Consider the following 21,540-nt stretch of genomic DNA (forward strand, 5'->3'; position numbering starts at 1 on the left):
GCATATCATGTCCAGTTACTTAAAAGATATACCTGCCAGGTAATATTTTCTAGGACAAATTGGTGCCATTTTAAGGTTACATAAGGGGTAAAAATATTCTCAAACATTAATGCAGCTAGTTGTCCAGCAGTATAATGATTGGGAGTTTGGACTCCATTAATCGCCCATTCAGGGCGGGCCTTTGGATTATTTCCCGCTTCTCTACGAGATCGCTGGGAAGGTACTGTAAAATTAAAAACATGGGATGGACACAAAGAAGGGATACCCAATCCACACCTCAGACCAGCATGATATTCCAATGTTAAGAATAAAATTTTCCATTGGAGCACCCCTATGCTAACCCCAAAGGGGCTGGATATATGCTAGTTTTACAGGTATATTGATCCGTGTAATTCACAGCATATATATATGTTTAAGGGTGTCCCTTGTAGGGGATAATGAGTAAAGGGTACTCCACACCGGTTTTGTCTAATAAGAAGAAGAGTGAGGTTACAAGCTTTGTCACTCTTTTGCCATCCCTTTGAAGGATATCCCCAGCACGTGCACATATCTCGAATTAGGGTTCTGAGACTATCAATAAACCAAGTTTCGGGAGGATCTCCTGGTCCTGAATCACAAGTGATGGTCTTAGAACAATTAAAAAGGGAGCTTTCAACTTCCCTGACAGGTGGATCAAACTTAGGCTCTATAAAAACTCATCCCATTTTGTTCCCTGACCAAGTCCACATCAAATTACCTCTATCTCGAGAGGTTATATGGGTCTTATTCGGGAGTAGGATACACCATTCTGGGTACCATTGAGTAGAATAGTTTGCTTCATAGAAATCAGGTTTTGCTAATGGATCAAACAGAGGATCCCATGGATAATAATAACAGGAGGATTTACTGGTGTATTTCCAGCAGGTATGTTCCCTTTGGCGCTAGCAAATAAGGGGTTTGATCCATCTATTGGAGAAGGAATAGAGACATTAAACGCTGGTCTGGTAGCTTTGCACGCCACTGTTGAATATAACTTTGCATTTTTGGCTCATTTTGGACGTTTACTCCAAACGTCGTATGTATCAGACCTTATCATTGTCTGTTGCCAAAAATACGCCCAGTTATTCTTGACGATCCAGTTGGGTGACAGGAATGTTACGGAGGTGGCATTAGTCATATTAAAGATAAACGACAGATTTACAGGTGACATAAAAAACCTTAAGCCTTCTTTGGCTGATCTAGGTAGGGTAATACACAGACCTTTATTTTGGTAACCCCACATTCTAACAAGACCTTGAACTAATTTCCAAGCCGGATTTGGGGCATTTTGGCTTGTGGTTCCTATAATGCATAGGGAGAGACAAAGAACATAGGACCAAATCCACAATTGCCAGTGTTGAGCAGAATTGACAATCATGGTTTGGTTATGTATCCCTCTGTATCACACAGATAAGGAGTACAAATTCCCCAAAATAGCATCAGCTTCAACTTTCTGAGGTGGAGGATGTTCCCTATAGTCAGACCTGTAAAAGAACAAAGGAAAAGATCCCAATTCTTTCAAATTGGTAGTTAAAAGGATGGGACAATCCAGCTGGTATTAATCTTGTGTTCCTTTCCATGGGCATCAGCAGCCACCCATGAATAGGTGTTCAGTGGAGTTTTGAGGGTCAGAGGCACCTCCCCCACTGTTGGGAGGTCCACCAGAATGGGTTGTCCTGGATAGTGTAAGGGTTTTACGAGGTCCTTTTTCTCCCTCTTTCCAGGGAGCAAGAAGGGGGGTGTCGGACAGAAAGCAGTAAGTTTAGGGCATCCATTTATCCCCCACCGACTGTTTACTCTGGCAATGGCATCTGGGAGTCTTGTGGACCACCCAGGGTCGTGAGGCCTCAGGATACGTTTTAGGAGTCCGTTTGTTCTTTCTACTATCCAGTTAGCTTGGGGATAGTAGGGGGTATGGAATGTCCGCTGTATTCCCCTGTTTTTTGCCCACTCCTGGACCATCCCGACAGTAAAGTGGCTGCCGTTATCTGATTGAATCGATTTAGGTTTAGGTAAAAAGCTAAACCACAACTTTAACCCTTTTACTGTATTTTCCCCGGTCGTCCGTGCTACTGCTTTGGCCTGAACGAGTCCCGATATTACTTCCACCCCAACAAGCACATATTGCTTCCCTTCTGATTTCTTGAAAGGCCCTATGTAATCGACCTGCCAGGTTTCCCATAGTCCTTTCCCATCCCTCAGATAGAGTGGAGGATCTTGTAAGGGGTGCTTTTCCAGTCTAGTACGGTATAGGCCGCAGGCAGAAATTACCGTGCTACAGAGTTTTTGGGTAACAGGCCATCCTCTGCTCCCAGCCTCCTTAAGAAGATCTTTGACTCTCGAGTGACCACATTTCATATGTAGTCACTCCAATAAGTGTTCCCATTTCTCCTCTCTCTTCCGCCAGCACAGCCAGGCGGGTGAGTGAGTCTACCTGAATGTTCAGAATGTGTGCTGGGTGATCTCCCCCTTGGTGGGCAGCTACCCACCCCACCAGTATGGGTTTTTGCTTGGCTGCATTTAATATCTCTTCTCACTTTTCTCTTTGTCATATGGGTACCAGGTTTACTTCCCACTGATTTTGTTCCCAAAAGGAGAGCCACTCAGTGCATCCCTTGAATACGGCATAAGAATCAGTGTAGATGTATACGGGTTCAATACTGTTTCTTCTCTCATTACCACACTCCAAATTGCTATCAGTTCCCCCACCTGAGTGCTCCCTTCTCCTTCTGTTACAATTTGCTCCCCAGAATCAACGTGTAGAGTCACTGCTCGGTATTTCCATATTTTCCCCTCCCTCCTCGAAGAGGCGTCAGTAAACCACACATTTTTTTCAGGTGGGATTCAAATGAAGGGGCTTTCTTGATGCAAGAAGAAGGGGTGTCCTCATCTGAGGGAGTGGATGATTTTTCCTGGATTTAGAGCATCTTGGGTGCTCCCTCCTCCACTTGATATGTGTGACTAATGTTCTAGCTGGTCATATCACTTCCTAACCGTTTCCCACTGTGCAACTCCCACAGGGGATGGGGTGCCTGCCAGTACAGGCTTCAAGACCTTAAAGGACCCTTGTAGGATTATTGATTGTCGCCGTATAATTCTTTCAGCCTCCTGCAAGGCTAGACTGACCACAAAAAGACCTTTCTCCCAGACAGAGTATCGCTTTTCTGCATCTTTAAAGCTGCGTGAATAAAACCCAATGGGGTGGGTCGGACCCTCTGGTCCATGCTGCCACACGCGTATAGATGCCTCATGAATTGCAAAACCCCATTCAATTTGGAGCAGATCTGTTTGGTGTATTGGGCCCAAAGCTTGATATGCCCCTGCTTCGAAAACCAAGAATTTTAGGGCTTCCTCATGAATAGGGGTCCAATCCCAGGTAGCCCTTTTGTGTGTTAAATCGTACAGGGGACGAGCTATGATAGAAAAATCCCGAATATGTTTCCTCCAGAATACCAGCAAGCCTAGGATATGTTGCAGCTCCTTTTTGTTTTCCGGGATTTTTATCTGTTCTAAAGTAGCCAAGGTTTCGGGGGGAATACACATCACTCCTCCTTTCCACCATATACCTAAGAACTTCACCTCAGGGGAGGGGAGTTGTACCTTTTCTGTTGGAACCTGCAGTTCTAAACTTTCCAGGTGAGTAATTATTTTCTTTTGGGTTTGTCCCACTGCAGTGGCATCAGAGCCCCCCACCAATATAGCATCAATGTATTGGTAGGTTTTAACTCTCTCCTCGGGAGGTGATTTCTGATAGTGCTTGGGCCAAGGCATGGTGTGCCAAGGTAGGCGAATGCTGATATCCTTGGGGCAAACGAGTAAAGGTATATTGTATACCTTCCCATGTAAATGCAAATCTATCTCGGTCACCTTTCTGTAGAGGAACCATGAAAAAAATATCTTTTACATCAATGGTGGCTAAAATTTTATGGGACTGTTCCTGTATGGCGACAATCAGTTCGGCTATACTAGGCACGGCTGCCATCAGGGGACTAGTGCTTGCGTTTAAACGCCGATAGTCGATGGTTAGGTCGTTAGCTACCATTCGGTTTGCGAACTGGCCACACTGGGGAGTTATAAGGGGAGTGAGTTGGAATAATTACCCCCTGTTCCTGCAGCTCTCTTGTCACCGGAGTGATTCCCTCTCTTGCTCCCAGCAGTAAGGGATAGGGTTTCAACATTCACGATTTCAGATGGGGGAAGGGTAGGAGCAGTCTGCAAAAGCCTTATCAGGGTTGCTGGTGACCCAAACTTCCACTCCCTCCCTGCCGAGTCTGTCCAGGACTTCCCTTTCAATAAATCCATTCCCATAATATTCGTGGGGAGCACTCCCAATACCATAGCGGTCTCAGTGGGGGTGGTGTCTTCCGGCAACCAGCACTTGGGCTGTAGGTTGGGGTTTGGAATATCCGAATACATCGGTAACCCATATATGTTTTTTATCAGGGACAATCCCACTCCGGTCTGCGGTATTGTTGTCCCAAAACTGGGGGTTCATTTACCCAGTGTGCAACACGCCAATATACACACAGAGCAGAGGTATTTTATTGCATATTTGTGCAGATATGGGCGTCTGTCCCAAGACAGCACACCAAAGCTCCAAATCAGTGGTTATTTATACATACAACATTAACATATTCATCTTTCTAATACATATGCATTGTTATTCTATTAAATGATTGGTTTAGATTTCTTTGTTTAGCATGCAAACTAGAACGCATGCTCACTTCTTTTCTCCGCCTTTATCTTTTGAGTAGGTGGTGTAATTGGGGTAGGTGGTCCATGGGTCGATGGTCGCGATCTCCCCCTGTTGGAATTACCTTTCCCCTAATTTCCTCCTTCTTTGGCAATCCTCAACGATTCTTCAGGGCTTGTTGTTCAAACTAACAATTTATCAGTTATGCTTCTACTTCTTGACAATCACGTCTCAATTAGTGCTTTGTTTGGATAAACATTAACTAATACAATGATCGCCCTTAGTAGCAATAGTCTCGGTTACTTTTGATTTTGCTGCAACAGTATCAGCATTTAAAGCAGACATTTGGGCCCCTGTGTCTACCAGAAAAGTGACCGGAGTCTTAAAAGGGCCAAGGGGAAAGGTTACCAGTGGGTCCCCCTGCTCATTTTCAGTGAGCCTTCTAAAATATACCCACTGTCCATCCCCCGGCTCACTCACTGGGGACAGTGCAAAAAGTTTCCCGACTCTGGAGGGCCACTGCCCCCCCGACGGGAGCCGTGGGAGCTGCCAGTCTCTGAGGTACAGGGGCCTTGGGGGTGCTTTCCTTTCCTGGCTGGCCTCTATCTATCAGTTTCCACATAGAATCATAGAATGGTTTGGGTTGGAAGGGACCTCAAATATCATCTAGTTCCAACCCCCCTACCACGGGCAGGGACACCCTCCACTAGACCACGTTGCCCAAAGCCTCATCCAACCTGGCCTTGAACACTTCCAGGGAGGAGGCATCCACAACCTCTCTGGGCAACCTGTTCCAGTGCCTCACCACCCTCACAGTAAAGAATTTCTTCCCAACATCTCATCTAAATCGACCCTCCTTCAGCTTAAAACCATTACCCCTTGTCCTGTCACTCCACTCCCTGATAAACAGTCCCTCACCATCTTTCCTGGAGGCCCCCTTCAGGTACTGGAAGGCCACAATTAGATCTCCTTGGAGCCTTCTCTTCTCCAGGCTGAACAACCCCAACTCTCTCAGCCTGTCCTCATAGGAGAGGTGCTCCAGCCCTCTGATCAGCTTCTTGGCCCTCCTCTGGACTCGCTCCAACAGCTCCATTGTCTCTCCTGTACTGGGGCCCCTAGAGCTGGATGCAGTACTCCAGGTGGGGGTCTCAGAAGAGCAGAGTTAGAGGGGCAGGATCAACTCCCTCGACCTGCTGGTCATGCTGATTTTGATGCAGCCCAGGACACGGTTGGCTTTCTGGGCTGCAAGCGCACGCTGCCAGCTCATGTTGAGCTTCTCATCAATCAATACCCCCAAGTCCTTCTCCTCAGGGCTGCTTTCAATCCGTTCCTCGCTCAGCCTATAGTTATGCTTGGGATTGCCTCAACCCTCGTGCAGGACCTTGCACTTGGCCTTGTTGAACTTCATGCGGTTCGCACGGGCCCACCTCTCAAGCCTCTCAAGGTCCCTCTGGATGGCATCCCTTCCCTCCAGCATGTCGACCACAGCACACAGCTTGGTGTCGTCGGCAAATTTGCTGAGGGTGCACTCGATCCCACTGTCCATGTCGCCGACAAAGATGTTGAACAGTGCCGGTCCCAGGACCGACCCCTGAGGAACGCCACTCGTCACTGTTCTCCACTTGGACATGGAGCCGTTGACCACAACTCTTTGAGTGCGACCATCCAGCCAATGCCTTATCCACCAAGTGGTCCATCCATCGAATCCATGTCTCTCCAATTTAGAGACAAGGATGTCGTGCGGGACAGTGTCAAATGCCTTGCACAAGGCCAGGCAGATGATGTCAGTTGCCCTTCCCTTATCCACCGACGCTGTAACCCCATCATAGAAGGCCACCAAGTCTGTCAGGCATGATTTACCCTTAGTGAAGCTGTGTTGGCTGTTCACCAATCACCTCCTTATTTTCCATGTGCCTGAGCATAGTCTCCAGGAGGGTCTGCTCCATGATCTTGCCAGGCACGGAGGTGAGGCTGACCGGCCTGTAGTTCCCTGGGTCTTCCTTTTTCCCCTTCTTAAAAATGGGGGTTATGTTCCCCCTCTTCCAGTCGGTGGGAACTTCACCGGACTGCCAGGACTTCTCAAATATGATGGCGAGTGGCCTGGCCACTTCATCCGCCAGTTCCCTCAGGACCCATGGATGCATCTCATCAGGTCCCATGGACTTGTGCACCTTCAGGTTCCTTAGATAGTCTCGAACCTGGTCTTCTCCTACAGTGGGCGGTTCTGCATTCTCCCATTCCCTGCCTTCTGTGACCTGGGCAGTGTGGCTCAAGCACTTGCCAGTGAAGACTGAGGCAAAGAAGGCGTTGATTACCTCAGCCTTCTCCATATCCTGGGTAACCAGGTCACCCGTTTCATTCTGGAGGGGACCCACATTTTCCTTGTCCTCCTTTTCTCACTGACATACCTATAGAAGCTTTTCTTGTTGCCCTTGACATCCCTGGCCAGACTAATTCCTGTCAGGGCTTTGGCTTTCCTAACCTGCTCCCTGGCTGCTCGGACAGTTTCTCTGTAATCTTCCCAGGCTACCTGCCCTTGCTTCCACCCTCTGTAGGCTTCCTTTTTGTGTTTGACTTTGCCCACATTTTTACCAGCAGTTTCAAATTGGGGTGGCTTCTGTGAGAAGCTGCTAGAAGCTTCCCCTGTGTCTGATAGAGCCAATACCAGCAGGCTCCAAGACGGACCCGCCACTGGCCAAGGCCAAGCCAATCAGCGCCTCTGTGATAACATATTTAAGAAGGAAAAAAACAGCTAGAGAGCGTGCTTTTGCAGCCAGAGAGAGGAGTGAGAAGATGTAAGAAACTCTGCAGACACCAAGGTCAGTGCAGAAGGAGGGGGAGGAGGTGCTCCAGGCGCTGGAGCAGAGATCCCCCTGCAGCCTGTGGTGAAGACCATGGTGAAGCAGGCTGTCCCCCTGCAGCCCATGGAGGAAGGATGAGGGGGTGTAGAGATTCCACCTGCAGCCCGTGGAGGACCCCACGCTGGAGCAGGTGGAGGCACCTGAAGGAGGCTGTGGCCTGTGGGAAGCCCATGCTGGAGCAAGCTCCTGGCAGGACCTGTGGCCTCGTGGAGAGAAGACCCCACACCAGAGCAGGTTTGCTGGCAGGACTTGTGACCCTGTGGGGGACCCACGCTGGAGCAGTTTGCTCCTGAAGGTCTGCCCCCCATGGGAGAGACCCACACTGGAGCAGTTCGTGAAGGACTGTCTCCCGTGAGAGGGACTCCATGCTGGAGCAGGGGAATGATGAGAGGAGTCCTTCCCCTGAGGATGAAGAAACGGCAGAAACAACATGTGATGAACTGACCGTAACCCCCACTCCCCGTCCCCCTGTGCCGCTGAGGAGGGGGCGGAGGTTGAAGCCGGGAGTGAAGTTGAGCCCGGGAAGATGGGAGGGGTGGGGGGAGGTGTTTTAAGATTTGGTTTTATTTCTCATTCCTCTGCTCTGTTTTGCTTAGTAATAAATTAGATGAATTCCCTCTCTAAGTTTGGTCTGTTTTGCTCGTGATGATAATTAGAGAATGATCTGTCTCTGTCCTTATTGCAACCCACAAGGTTTTTGTTATACCTTTTCTCCCCTGTCTAGAGAAGGAGGGGAGTGATAGAGCGGCTCTGGTGGGCACCTGGCTCTCAGCCAGGGTCAACCCACCAGAGAGGGGTAGGCCATCCATTAATTCTCGGGGAAAACCTTTATCTAGATCTTCCTTCCACAACCAATTTCTTGAGGCCTCCCCCCACAAGGTTCCTATCTCAGAGGCGGAGTGTTTTCTTCTCTGTCTTGGTCCTATGGATCACCGCTTATGTCTTCCCCTCCTTCCCGACATACCCCACATACCAGCCATAATTGATCCAGATTGGCAAACAACAACATCAGGGAAGGGTGGCAGGGAACTAGGCGCCTATCTTGCATCAGTTGGAGGCAAGATGCCTTCTGTGCACTCTCTGTAAGCTGGCTTACTCCAGGGGTGGGGATGGCAATAGGATCTCCTCTCTCCAAGGAGTCTAACCCTCCGGCCCAGTACACCACCCTCTGGGTCAGGGACCAAGGTTCCCGCTTGTCATCTATGGTCAAAAATACACGGGGACCCCAATATCCCTGAGCCTCTTCCTCCGAAAGCCTTATTCTGTCTCCACCTGTCAGGGAGACCCTCCACACATATTAGGTCTCAGTTTCCTTAGCCTGCCTACTATACTTTTCCTGTAGTTTTGCCAATTCAGTAACAGTATAAGGTATCTCTTCACGGGTAACAGCGGGTTCCGCATCTTCACTGTCATACATGACTTCAGTTTTAATAAGTGGCCGGAGCTTGGGAGTAGGGTCAGGTTCTGTCACCGCCCTCAGCTCCTCCCATGGATAGTGAGGGGCAACCTCCCTCGCAATGAGGTTGGCTTCTTTTGATAAGCTAGAAAATCCGGGTTCACTCTCAAGGTCCCCAGGGAGCTGCAACTTCAGCTCTCTTTCCCTCACAAAAGCATCTCATAGGTTACCCTTCAAGTTTTCCATCATTCTTTTCTCATCCGCTAATGCTTTCTCAGCTAGCTGCCGTTTCACCCGTTCCATTTCCAGTTCTGCCTGTAGTTTTTCCACCAGTTCCTGAAGGGACTCATTTGCTTCCCGCTCAGCTTGTTTGACAATGTATTTGTCCTTCTGGGCAGCTATCGACACAGCTCCCAAGACACCACAAACCACAGCCTTTCCCTTTCCGGGCCTAAACATATTTTCTTTTGCCAAGTCTCTTATCTGTTCCACTACAGTTGTCAGGGACTGCCAATATTCCTCAGCCCAGTTACACCCTTTTGGGGTCGGGCAAGAAAAAAAGATATCACCACCCTTGGATCCAGCGATGTTCTCTGCTCATAGTTGTAATTCTTTAGGTGGCGGGTGTGCACCGAAAACTTGTGTTTCCCCTTTTTATAACCCAATGTGCACGTCCCATAGGTGGGGTTTTGTCACCACTGAGTAGGCGCAGTATGTGTTCAGGAATGTTCAGGAATGTTCTGGAATGAGTTGGTGGGCTGTGGGGGTCTTGGGGGGTCTCATTGTCCCCCTCCCTTTGGGGCTGACTGAGCAATGACCCCTCGTGGGCACGCATGCGCAGCAGACGGTCTTTCTCTGCATGTTTCAGGAATAGGGGGATGGGCTCCCAAGACGACACCCTGTCTCCGCAGGTTCTGCCCTTGGTCGATACTCCCTCGGTCAAGATGGGTGTTTGCGACATTCACTTGTTATCAGAGCCCTACGATGGTCTTTATTCCCCACTTCCCTTGTATTTTCACAATATATGTTATGTGGAAAGGATGCAAAACCAACAGTTGTCTGTCTAATAGAAGAACATATGGTAGTTGCTTGGAATTAATATTGCTTTCTTGAGATGTCAATTTTTTTCCAGATGAAAAAAAAAAGGAAGATTCGGAAGAGGTTTGTAGTGATTTCTAATCTTATTTTCACAAGTTGATAGAACATGATGGTTGAATTGGGAATTTGGTTCCTGATAGGTCTGTTAGCCTAAGATTACAGAGAAAGCTATATGAAAGCTTTATATCCTCAGTGGGGAGGAAATTTATCCCAAGGTTGCATGTCCAGTCCATTCTGACTTCTTTAAAAAACACTGTGGGGATATTCATCTTTGAGAAGACCTTCTTCTAAGTATAGAATAAGGTGGTAAGACAGGAGGGAACTCCCTAATTGTGTATTACAAGTAGGGCTTCTTTCTGTTCTTATACATTGTAGGGTCCATCAAGTCCAGTAAATGCCTAATTGCACCTACCAACTTAAGAGGAAAAAGCATTTCATTGCTATGGTAACAAGAATTGCAGGAAATTATACCTTTTCTCCCTCTGTCCTGTTTTTCGGTTAGAATAGAGTTAATTTTCACAAGAAGCTGGGAGGGGACACAGACAGGACAGCTGACCCAAAGTAGCCAAAGGGATATTCCATACCATATGACATCATGCTCAGTATATAAGGGGGAAGGGCTGGCTGGGGAGGGGGAATTGATGCTCAGGGACTGGCCAGGCATCAGGTTCCGAGCAGTGAGCAAATTGCATTGTGTATCACCCACTTTGTATATTCTTTTATTAGTGGTGGTGGTGTTATTTTCCTCTTCCTTTGCTGTCCTAGTAAACTGTCCTTATCCCAACCCACAAGTTTTACCTTTTTCTTCTGATTCTCCTCCCCATCCCATCAAGGGGGGAAGAGTGAGCCAGTGGCTGTGTGGTGCTTAGCTGCCAGCTGGTGCTAAACCATGATACCCTCTTTTTGGATACAGCTGAAATGTAGTCCTGTGTGTCTGGCTAGGCTTCTGAGATCTGCATGATAAAATAGTTTTTTTCATAGCAAAGCTGGGACAAAGCACTCTGGTTTAGGTCAAATTAGTGTACTCTTGTACTGTAATGTACTTGTGAAGATTTTATGTATTTCAGGGAATCTTGACTTAATTTTAATTTTATAATTAATATTTAGAAAGCTTGAATTGTTTCCGGGTTAATTTCAACCACCCTCCCACGCAATAACTTAGTGAACTTCTTTTAAGTAGAACTGATGTAGAATGGCTTTGCTGTTAATGTCCATTGTTAAGATGGTCATTAGTAGCTGAATTCACTCTAAGTATTTTCATTAGGCTTTTTTATTCTTGCTGTTTGCTTTGTACTCAAGTCATTTTCTGTTACCCTCTGTCGCAGATGAATTATTAAGAGAAGTCATCGTTGTGGGTTTAACTAAAATGGTTTTATTAATGATTAAACAATGATCAAATCGTAATTAATTGATGATTGAATGAAAATCAAATGGTGATTAATCAATAATTGAATGGTAATTAAACAGTGATTTAATGATTTGACAATGATTTAAATTATTTAAATCATAATTTAGACAATGATTACATGATTTAGTGATCAAATACTCTGCTGCTTATTGCACTTGTAATAAGCTATAGCTGGATATATAAATGTTGCTAGCATACAATATACTCTTAGGCCTAATGTAAAATATTACTTACTTCATTATGGATATCACATGCTGGGTAGGGGATCTCTCAACCTCGAGGATTAACCTTGAGAGGCGTCCCTTCTCAAGGAGGAGATCACCGCCGTGCAGCCTTCTGCCATATAGGTGTGTTGGTTTTGCGTGGCAAGGTTTTGGTAGCGGGGGGGCTACAGGGGTGGCTTCTGTGAGAAGCTGCTAGAAGCTTCCCCTGTGTCTGATAGAGCCCATGCCAGCCGGCTCCAAGACGGACCCGCCACTGGCCAAGGCCAAGCCAATCAGCGCCTCTGTGATAACATATTTAAGAAAGAGAAAAACAGTTAGAGAGCGCTTTTGCAGCCGGAGAGAGGAGTGAGAAGATGTAAGAACATCTGCAGACACCAAGGTCAGTGAAGAAGGAGGGGGAGGAGGTGCTCCAGGCGCCGGAGCAAGATCCCCCTGCAGCCTGTGGTGAAGACCATGGTGAAGCAGGCTGTCCCCCTGCAGCCCATGGAGGGAGGATGAGGGGGTGTAGCGATTCCACCTGCAGCCCGTGGAGGACCCCACGCCGGAGCAGGTGGAGACACCTGAAGGAGGCTGTGACCCTGTGGGAAGCCCGCGCTGGAGCAAGCTCCTGGCAGGACCTGTGGATCCGTGGAGAGAGGAGCCCACGCCAGAGCAGGTTTGCTGACAGGACTTGTGACCCCGTGGGGGACCCCATGCTGGAGCAGTTTGCTCCTGAAGGTCTGCACCCCGTGGAGGAGACTCACGTTGGAGAAGGCCGTGAAGGACTGTCTCCCGTGAGAGGGACCCCACGCTGGAGCGGGGGAACAATGAGTCCTCCCCCTGAGGATGAAGAAGCGGCAGAAACACCGCGTGATGAACTGACCGTAACCCCCACTCCCCGTCCCCCTGTGCCGCTGGGGGGGGAGGAGGTTGAAGCCGGGAGTGAAGTTGAGCCCGGGAAGATGGGAGGGGTGGGGGGAGGTGTTTTTAAGATTTGGTTTTATTTCTCATTCCTCTACTCTGTTTTGCTTAGTAATAAATAAGATGAATTCCCTCTCTAAGTTCGGTCTGTTTTGCTCGTGATGATAATTAGAGAATGATCTCTCCCTGTCCTTATCTCGACCCGTAAGTTGTTTTTTTTTTTCATTGTACCTTTTCTCCCCTGTCTAATGAAAGAGGGGAGTGATAGAGCGGCTCTGGTGGGCACCTGGCCCTCAGCCAGGGTCAACCCACCACAATAGGATAGCTCTATGGGCTCGGGGGAGGGCTACAGATATTTATCATGTAAAGTGATTGACTCCTAGTCAAATCCCCTTTTGGTGTATGTGCAGCCTTAGCATTTTTAGTTTTGTGTAGTCCCAGCTCAGGTTGGTACTGTTAGCTCCTGATAAGACATGGCCTAGACACCTTGGTTCCTGAGAAGATATGGCCTAGCACAATTCTCAAGGTTTGCACAGCACGGCTGATTTCAGTCAGGCCTACTTGTCAGTAATGCCTGAACCAAAGACACTCAGAGCGGGTGCATCTGTCACACCCTCTCAAATGAGAGACGTTCCATAGAAAATGGCTATCTAATTTTGGATTGAAATAGTAGTTGATGAGCTTCAGTACCTCATAGGTATTGCCTGTATCCCTGATGCATCATCTGACTTGACTGAGAAGTCCCCCTGTGCTCCAGTGAAAGGTTTTCATATGACCTGATGTCATGATTTAACTCTGGCCAGCAACTAAGCACCAACAGACACTGGAGCAGTGATTTTTCTGGATGGATGCCTTTTGGCTGTTGTTTTTTCTTGCACTTCCTGTACTTGAGCTTCTAGTCTCCAGGTAGGTTCACCATCTCACTTCCTCATGTCCTTCCTGTGGTCACGCAGGAAGAACCACAGGGTGGCATGTAGTGTGCACCACTGGTACTCCTCTGCCCTAAACACAAAAAGGCTGACTCCTAATAGCCAAGACATCGGTCAGTATGGGTGAGGAAGACCTATCCTTCTTTAATTGCTGGGACAATTGTTGGGACAGTTTCTCCACAGCCGAGATGCAGGCCTATAGGAGGAAGCGAGATTCTCTTCAAATTCTCGGAGTTGGCTGGCCAATCCATTCACAATTGGTGCTTCCATGTCTGTCCAGCTCATTATTGCCAGGCATATGATGTCGGTGCACTTTGTACAAACTTTTGCCACATGGACTGCGTGCGCTGGATTTCACCTGGGTCTTTGGATACTTGGTTGTCATCCAGGTTGCTATAGATCACCTCCACCATGGCTGTTTCCCTCAGATACTGGATATCTCCCTCAATGGTGGTCCACTTGCTTCAGGAATTTGCAAGATCTTCCCTGAAGGGTTACCTGTCCTTCACACCCGACAGGAGCCGCCTCCAAAGACCGAGGACTCCTGCCCCTTTTACAATCCATTTGTCAGCGGCCTTATCCCTAGCAAGGGATCCCTGCTGCCGAGCTTCCTTACCCTCTAGTTTCTGACTATTGGCTCCAATATCCCAGCATTGTAGTAACCAGCTGATAATTTGCTTGCCTGGTTGACAGCTTCGCACATCTTGCAGCTCACTTAGGGATAGGGATTGGGTGGTTTCTGTCTCGTTTATGATTTCAGTCCCTTCCCCCTCCTGTTCTTGTGACTGCTCTGCTGCAGAACAGGCTGCCTCTTCTGATTCTTACTCCTGCTGTCTCTTAGGAGAAGCTTCTTCATCCCTTACTAAATGAGTTGACTTATGGTTCCATTGTTTCCTTTTAATTATAGAGGTGACTGATATAATTGAAGGCTGGATCTTTAGTTTAGCCACAGTGTCTGTTGGTATGTTTTCAGACCCTTCCTTCTCCTTGAGGGTGCTGAATAGTACTGAGCAGTGTTCGGGAGGTGCAGGCCAGGCCCTAGCACAGTGTGATAAGTTGTGCTTCTTTGGAATAGCCAGGGTATCTTTTTTTCAAACATGCTATCACTTCATGAGGTTCTGGGAATAAAGTCCCAGACCATCGGAGGTGACAATCTTTCTAGATACCTGCCCATATTCTCTCACATGCCTTGCCACCCATAACCACACTGCTGTGGGGCCTGGGTGATATTCCTAAATAGTAGGTTAACCTTGGAAAAAGCTGAAACAATATTCTGAAGAAATACCAATATTTTGGTTACCTAATGATGTTCAAGATACTGAAGAGTTATTGTAATGAGGGAGGAAACATCACAGAAGAAGGTGGTAAAGGTGCCATTCTGTATTTCCTCCACAAAAAATCTCTCGGGTGAAGTGTAATTGTTAATTGTCTCCATTTGATGGTTCCCTAAGTACAGTAATGGCATCAGTACAGAGCCCAAATAGCAGTTTAAGCTCAAGGCCAGTGTTTTAATAATAAATCTCCCAGGCAAAACACCACTGATCACTACAGAGCACAGCAAACTGCAAAAGCCAAAACCAGTCTTTAACATGTACAGCAAAAAAGGGAGCATGGCACAGATCAGATAAGCTAATATTGAGAACAGATAAATCGATATCGTGACCAGCAACTGTTAACAGATATAATAATTATAAATTCCTTCTAATACACTCTAGTCAAATTATCTCAAACCCTTCGAGCCCCGTGTTGGGTGCCAAAAAGGACTGTTGTGGTTTAACCCCAGCCAGCAACTATGCACCACACAGCCACTCGCTCACTCCTCCCTGGTGGGATGGGGGGAGAATTGGAAGGGTAAAAATGAGAAAGAAACTTGTGGGTTGAGATAAAGACAGTTTAATAATTAGAAAGAAATTAAAAAAAAAAAATGTAAGGGAAAAAAAAAAAAAAAGGACCAACAAAGAGAGAGGAAAATAAAACCCAAGACAGACAAGTGATGCAAATGAAAACAATTGCTCACCACCAACCAACTGATGCACAGCCAGTCCCTGGGCATTGTCCCCCCCTGCCAACCTCCACCCCTGGATTTATATGCTGAGCATGATGTCATATGGTATGGAATATCCCTTTGGTCAGTTGGGGTCAGCTGTCTTGTCCGTGTCCCCTCCTAACCTTTTGTGCACTTCCACCCTACTTGTTGGCAGGACAATGTGAGGAGCAGAAAAGGCCTTGACACAATAAATAAAACATCAATGTGTTATCAATGCTATTTTCAGCACAAATCCAAAACATAGCCCCATACAAACTATTATGAAGAAATTTAACTCTATCCCAGCCAAAACCAGTACACCTGAGTTTGGGATTACACTGAAGGAATAACTTATACTAACCTTCCAGTAATGAAACTCCCTTGGACATTTTAATACTTTGTATTTATGCTCTTATTGTAGCTAACTGCATGTCTTTTCAAGTAACTATTCTGTATCTTCTTTTTAGCACTTATCTTCATATGCAAAGACCTAAATAGTAGATATTCCACAGGCTTTATTATACAAAGGTTTTGATAAAAGTATTATTTTTGTAGACTATTAGGGGAATCATTGATTGTGCTTACTTTTGTTTAGTATTTGATCCCTCTTGATAAAAGAAGAATGTTACTACCTTTTAATGTTGTTGTGATGGTTTTTGTTTTATGCATCCTTAGAACACTTTAAAGTATCTATTAGATTCTAAATGTAAGTCAAAGAAGGATAAATATTCATCTATCATATCTAATTAAACTGTGTGAAAAATGCACATTGTGTGCTTGGGATACCAATAAATGTATCTTTCATGATCAGATTTCCTCAAATGTTTTGCTGAAACTATGCTCAAGAATTCATTGTGTTCATTAAACTTTATATTATGATTGTATTTCTAACATAAATCTTACTGTAACTCTCTTCAGTTTCCTTAAAGGAGACATGTTTATTGTCCATAATGAATTGGAAGATGGCTGGATGTGGGTTACAAACCTACGGACAGATGAACAAGGTCTTATTGTAGAAGACCTGGTAGAAGAAGTGGTAAGTAATTTTATATCCAAATCTGTTGCAGAACTGAGATTTGATTTTTTTTTTAATTGTGTGTAAGTTAACATTGAAATAAACCCAAACTAGTGGCATTTAACTGCCTGACTTTATGTACTTTTCTAAACCTTCCTGCAGTAATTGAATTTGCCAGTTTTTAAATAGCGTAACAAACCTTTAAGTCTAATTCAATATCCAAACAAAGTACTTATTCACATGTTATCCAAACAAGTTCCTGTGCAAATGAATGATACTGTGAATTTATTAGGCAGTTCCCTAAACTCACTAGTCCTGATAAAGAACTTGCTAGTCATTCAATTGCATTCTTGTTTTGTTTTGTTTTGTTTGCTATGAAACATTCATAAATATATAGACTGAAATTTTGTACTGCAGTATGTCTTCTTTTTTAAGGGCCAAGTGTGGGTTAAAAAGTATATTGATTAGTTGATTATACCTAGAAGGGCTTATGCTAAGTCAGGAAACTAACCAGGTGACCTAAAGATAATTGAATTACTGTAGGATGAGAGATGATTTAATGGACAAAATCACCCACCCCACCCTCCCACATGTTTTCTTTTAAAAGAAGTTCACTATTGCTTTGCAGCAATATATATTTTGCTATTATTAAAGTTTGCTTCACCTGTTTCTTACATCTATATCAGGATGTGAATGGCTAAATTGAAATGGCAGTGTTAGAGTATCTAACTGTAGGTTTCTACATTAGTGGTTGAAGGTCAGGAAAGTTGAGATTTAAGTTACCACATGTAAATAAGGACTTGAAGAGTGACAGAAACAATCTTTTGAAATAATGTGTTATGGCTGAATTTCCATTTAGTGAATGAAGTGCAATAAGCCATCTAGTTCAAAAATGTCTTGGACTTCTTAGTGCTGTTTATTTCTACAGAAGGTCCTAACCTATGAAGTTTACTTTTCTAAACTCAAGTATACTATTGTAATGCACTTAATATGTTAATTCTCCTATTAGGGAAGAGAAGAAGATCCACATGAAGGCAAAATGTAAGGATTTTTGTTTTGATATTAAAAGCAAATCATAAAATAACTGTTTGTAAACTTTAGCTATGAGATTGGGAAGGTGAACCAAAGTTGTGTGTACTTGTTTTTTGATCTTAAGACTTTTCTTCTATACTAGCTTTTGAAGATGCATAGGTAATTGACATGAAGTCTTGTATTAGTTATACCTAATGTTAATGGGTTTTGCAGTGATAAAATCTTGGATGAGTCTCTGTGTGATCACTTTGCCCAGAATATGTACAATGGAGGGTGTGGTGTTTTCTGATTTGTAGGGGTTTTTTATACATATACAGTTTGCCTTAGAGGTAACCTTTTTTCAGGTCTGTTTAAATGCAGGAGAGAGAACAAAGTATTATTAGAGGAATGATAGCGTAATAGTAACACTTTCTCTGTATTAGCCTCATGTCCTAACGCTTAAAGTGAAAACCAGGAGACTATAGAATAATCTGTTTGCAGTGAATTCCAACTTGTTAAATACTTTAAAAAACCAACCCAAAACCTAATACAGTTTACAATGAACAAAGAATTGATATTATGAGAAATTATTGATTGTTATATTATTTTCAGTAGTAAAGATAAGTAGCAAATGAAAGTTACAGAAAATTTCTAGTAGCTGGATAACTTCATCTGTCCTCCATTTGCTTGCTATAATTGCAGCTGCTGCTTCCTGTAGTTATTGCCCAGTTTGCAGTCTCCAAACGATCGATGATTGAAGAAGGCATTTCTTTTTTTTTTTTTTTTTAATAGGGGAAAGAAAATCATTGGTGTGTGGCTTCAGTTTACTGGTCCCCAGTGTTCTGCTAGTCGGTTTGGCATAGCAGCATAACAGTAGTAGGGATGCCTTCAAATACAGGAACTTTTTTTACACACGCACACACTCACTCACTCTGCAATGAAAGGCCATATTTCTAGCTTTCCTTTAAAGAACAAGATGAGCTCTTAAGATGTAGCATGTGGTATGCCACGTGTAAACTGAATAACCATGCAATGTCAAGCTGTTTCCTGTAATCATAGGTATCAGGTTGAGACTGGACAGATTGCTGTATTTTTTAGGATGATGCTCTGATGCAGGACTCTGTGGAAGATGCATGATGTGAGATTAAAGCAATTCATATTCAGTAGTCTAACAAAGCTAGGTTTTATTTCTTCAGCTTCTAGTAAAATTTAATTTTAGTTATTCTGTACAGTATTTAACCTTCATTAATCTCTTTGGGCTTTGTATTTCATGCTTCAAATAAATTGCTGAGACTGACTTCAAATATGCCTGTCAATTTATCTAGAATTTAAACAATGCCTTTTCATCTCAACACACTTGGATTTGAACATCTACTTCATGTTGGACACTTGTATTGAAATGAGTTTATTTATATAGCTGTAGATATTTATTTTTCATTCTGTTGGTAGAAAACCAGAATCACTGAGTAACATAATGGTTGCTTATATAATCTATATGTACTAGATTTTTAAAATAAAGATTAATTCATAGGTGCCAGAGATTAATTCATAGGTGTCAGAGCTTTAGATGTCACAACAACTAAAAAAGAGAGCTGATAGTCTTGCTTTCTAATTTTTCTCTTCATCTTTAAGATGGTTCCATGGGAAGATCTCCAAACAAGAAGCTTACAATTTGCTGATGACAGGTACTTGTATTTCAGAGGGAAATACAGTGGTAGTGGAATGACATAAAGTAATCCTGTTTATAACAGACTGCAGCAAAACCTGTTGACTACAGAAAAACCTGTTTTTTCTCTATGAACATATGAACATCAGACTTGTGGTTGCTACTACATTGGAAAAAACCTCATGACTGAGCATTGAGTATTTTTTGTGTGTTCTCAAGTACAGTTACTTTCATAATTCTAATTGAAATAGTTACATATTTTTTAATTTTTTGTAATATATATAAATAAAAATATCTTGGGCTTCATCAAAATGCTGAGGAGAAAATACTGTTATGTACTTATGGGAGAATGTATTATGAACTTTTTTTCATCCTCTCATAAAGGAACTAATTTTTAAAATTAAAACATCAAGATTTCTGACTGTCAAATAACATACCTTAAATATGAGAACAAAAATCTTTAGTTTTTTTGAAAACAGTGTCAAACCTACCACATGCACACCATATGCTCTTGTAAAGAGGTGGTAAAAGTGGGGATAGGTTGTCAGCTACAGCCAAATGATTTTGCGTTAACTTTGGCAGTTTAGTACTACTTCATCCCATTTGGGTGAAGAATGGGGGGCGCTGTTGGAACTTACATCAGACTTTCTCCTTTAATTCTGCAGTTCTTGATAATTTGTACAGAAAAAGCTTTGATAAGAGCTCATAAATGACACTAAGATAACTAACAGTGAATAATGCTATATTATGATATCTTTTCAGTTGGTCAGGTGTGCAGTTTTCTTGTGAGGCCTTCAGATAATACCCCTGGTGATTATTCACTTTATTTTCGGACCAGTGAAAATATTCAGCGTTTTAAAATATGTCCAACATCAAGCAATCAGTTTATGATGGGAGGCAGATATTATAATAGGTAAGTTTTAATAGTTGCGTGTATTTTATACTTCTGTAAAGAATTTGTATAACGTATTGCTGATAACTTACTGATATGATCATAAGATTTCAGTATTTCTTAAGAATATACTGAGTTTTAACTAACTTGCTTAGTAGTTAGTTCTAACTAAGCACATTCTAACAGCCTTCAAAAGATTAAGTGTAACTTGTTTCTTTTGAAGTATTTTTCTCCTTCTCTAAATTATTTTCTTCACCCTATAAATTGGATTATGACATGTAATTAGGAGAATGCTGTGTTGTCTTGGAAGCTACTATTTATAATAGGGAGTTTCATGTATATGAAAGGGGAAAATTAAAATGTTAGTTTTATCAGAGACATTGAGTAGGGATTTTAAAGTATAAATAATAGAAATGGGTATTGACAAGAAAGGGAAAAAATATCTTCATTGTTGAAAAATGTCATTAAATTAATCACCTTAAAACATGTGAATGATACTTTGGTCAGAAGTGCAGATCACTTCATTTAGAGTGATGAAACTTGGGATGTGTTTGTTTTGCCATGAGTATAAAAATATGGTAATATGTACAAAAAGAAATGAGAAGAGATAAGCTTCCCCTTTCATGGGAGAAGCTATCAATACAGCTCCATCCTTGAATCTGTGACAACTCTATTAATAAGATTATCAAGACTTCTCAGTAGCAAAAACTCACCTTTCTCTCTTAATCGAGGCCATCCCCTGTCACATAATCAGAAATTTTCCAGACTTGTTCACGTAGAACCAGGGCATTCTTCATCCCAATAGAGAATTTCTCTCACTTCCAGCTTGGCTTCTGAGTGGGTAGAGATCCAGCAGCTGGTGTGTCTGAGAAAACATCAAGGTCTCCTAAGAAGTTCAGTGGACTTCTTCATATGATTTCAAATGGACAATGCTTTGAGACTAAGCAATTGGAACCTTATTAACCTATGTATATCCCACACACAAGCTGCTTGAGTACCTTCTACATTAATCAGTCTAGCCTCCAGACATCCTCATTGAAAATCAAGCTAGCTTCAATGTCAGCCTTTGATGAAGGTAAATCCTCTTTTGCCCATTCTCTAGTTACATGGCTTATTAGGAAGATGATAGTATAAAAGCCCATACCGTAGGTGATGTCAAACTAATTAGCAAATTAGTGGAAGTCTTAGTAATCTCAAATGGCTTTGCAACATTAGATAGTATAGCTCCAGAAGCTTACTGCAATAAGTTATTACTTTAGGAAATTAATTTCCCACTGCTGAATTCACTTGAAGTGTATATATAAAATACATTTACTTAGAGAAGATTCTTTCCTTGATATTGGATGGAAAACAAAATTAAAAGATTAAGCATCACTAAGTTATGATAATATGCTTTTAGAGGG

General features: G+C 43.5%; 2 protein-coding genes across 2 annotated transcripts in view; one reads left to right on the forward strand and one right to left on the reverse strand.

Annotated features, from left to right (window-relative positions):
- Positions 1-21,540, reverse strand: part of LOC104641365 (ras GTPase-activating protein 1-like) — a 502,600-nt gene that overhangs the window by 296,660 nt on the left and 184,400 nt on the right. The window lies entirely within an intron of this gene.
- LOC142599153 (ras GTPase-activating protein 1-like) overlaps positions 1-21,540 on the forward strand; it is a 109,900-nt gene that overhangs the window by 37,907 nt on the left and 50,453 nt on the right. Inside the window, exons 5-8 of the mRNA XM_075738883.1 lie at positions 16,472-16,589; positions 17,578-17,609; positions 19,212-19,264; positions 20,008-20,158. Coding sequence (XP_075594998.1) covers positions 16,472-16,589; positions 17,578-17,609; positions 19,212-19,264; positions 20,008-20,158 — 354 coding nt within the window. The remainder of the gene's footprint in view (positions 1-16,471; positions 16,590-17,577; positions 17,610-19,211; positions 19,265-20,007; positions 20,159-21,540) is intronic.

Source organism: Balearica regulorum, chromosome W (genome assembly GCF_011004875.1).
Source record: "Balearica regulorum gibbericeps isolate bBalReg1 chromosome W, bBalReg1.pri, whole genome shotgun sequence".
NCBI lineage: Eukaryota > Metazoa > Chordata > Aves > Gruiformes > Gruidae > Balearica > Balearica regulorum.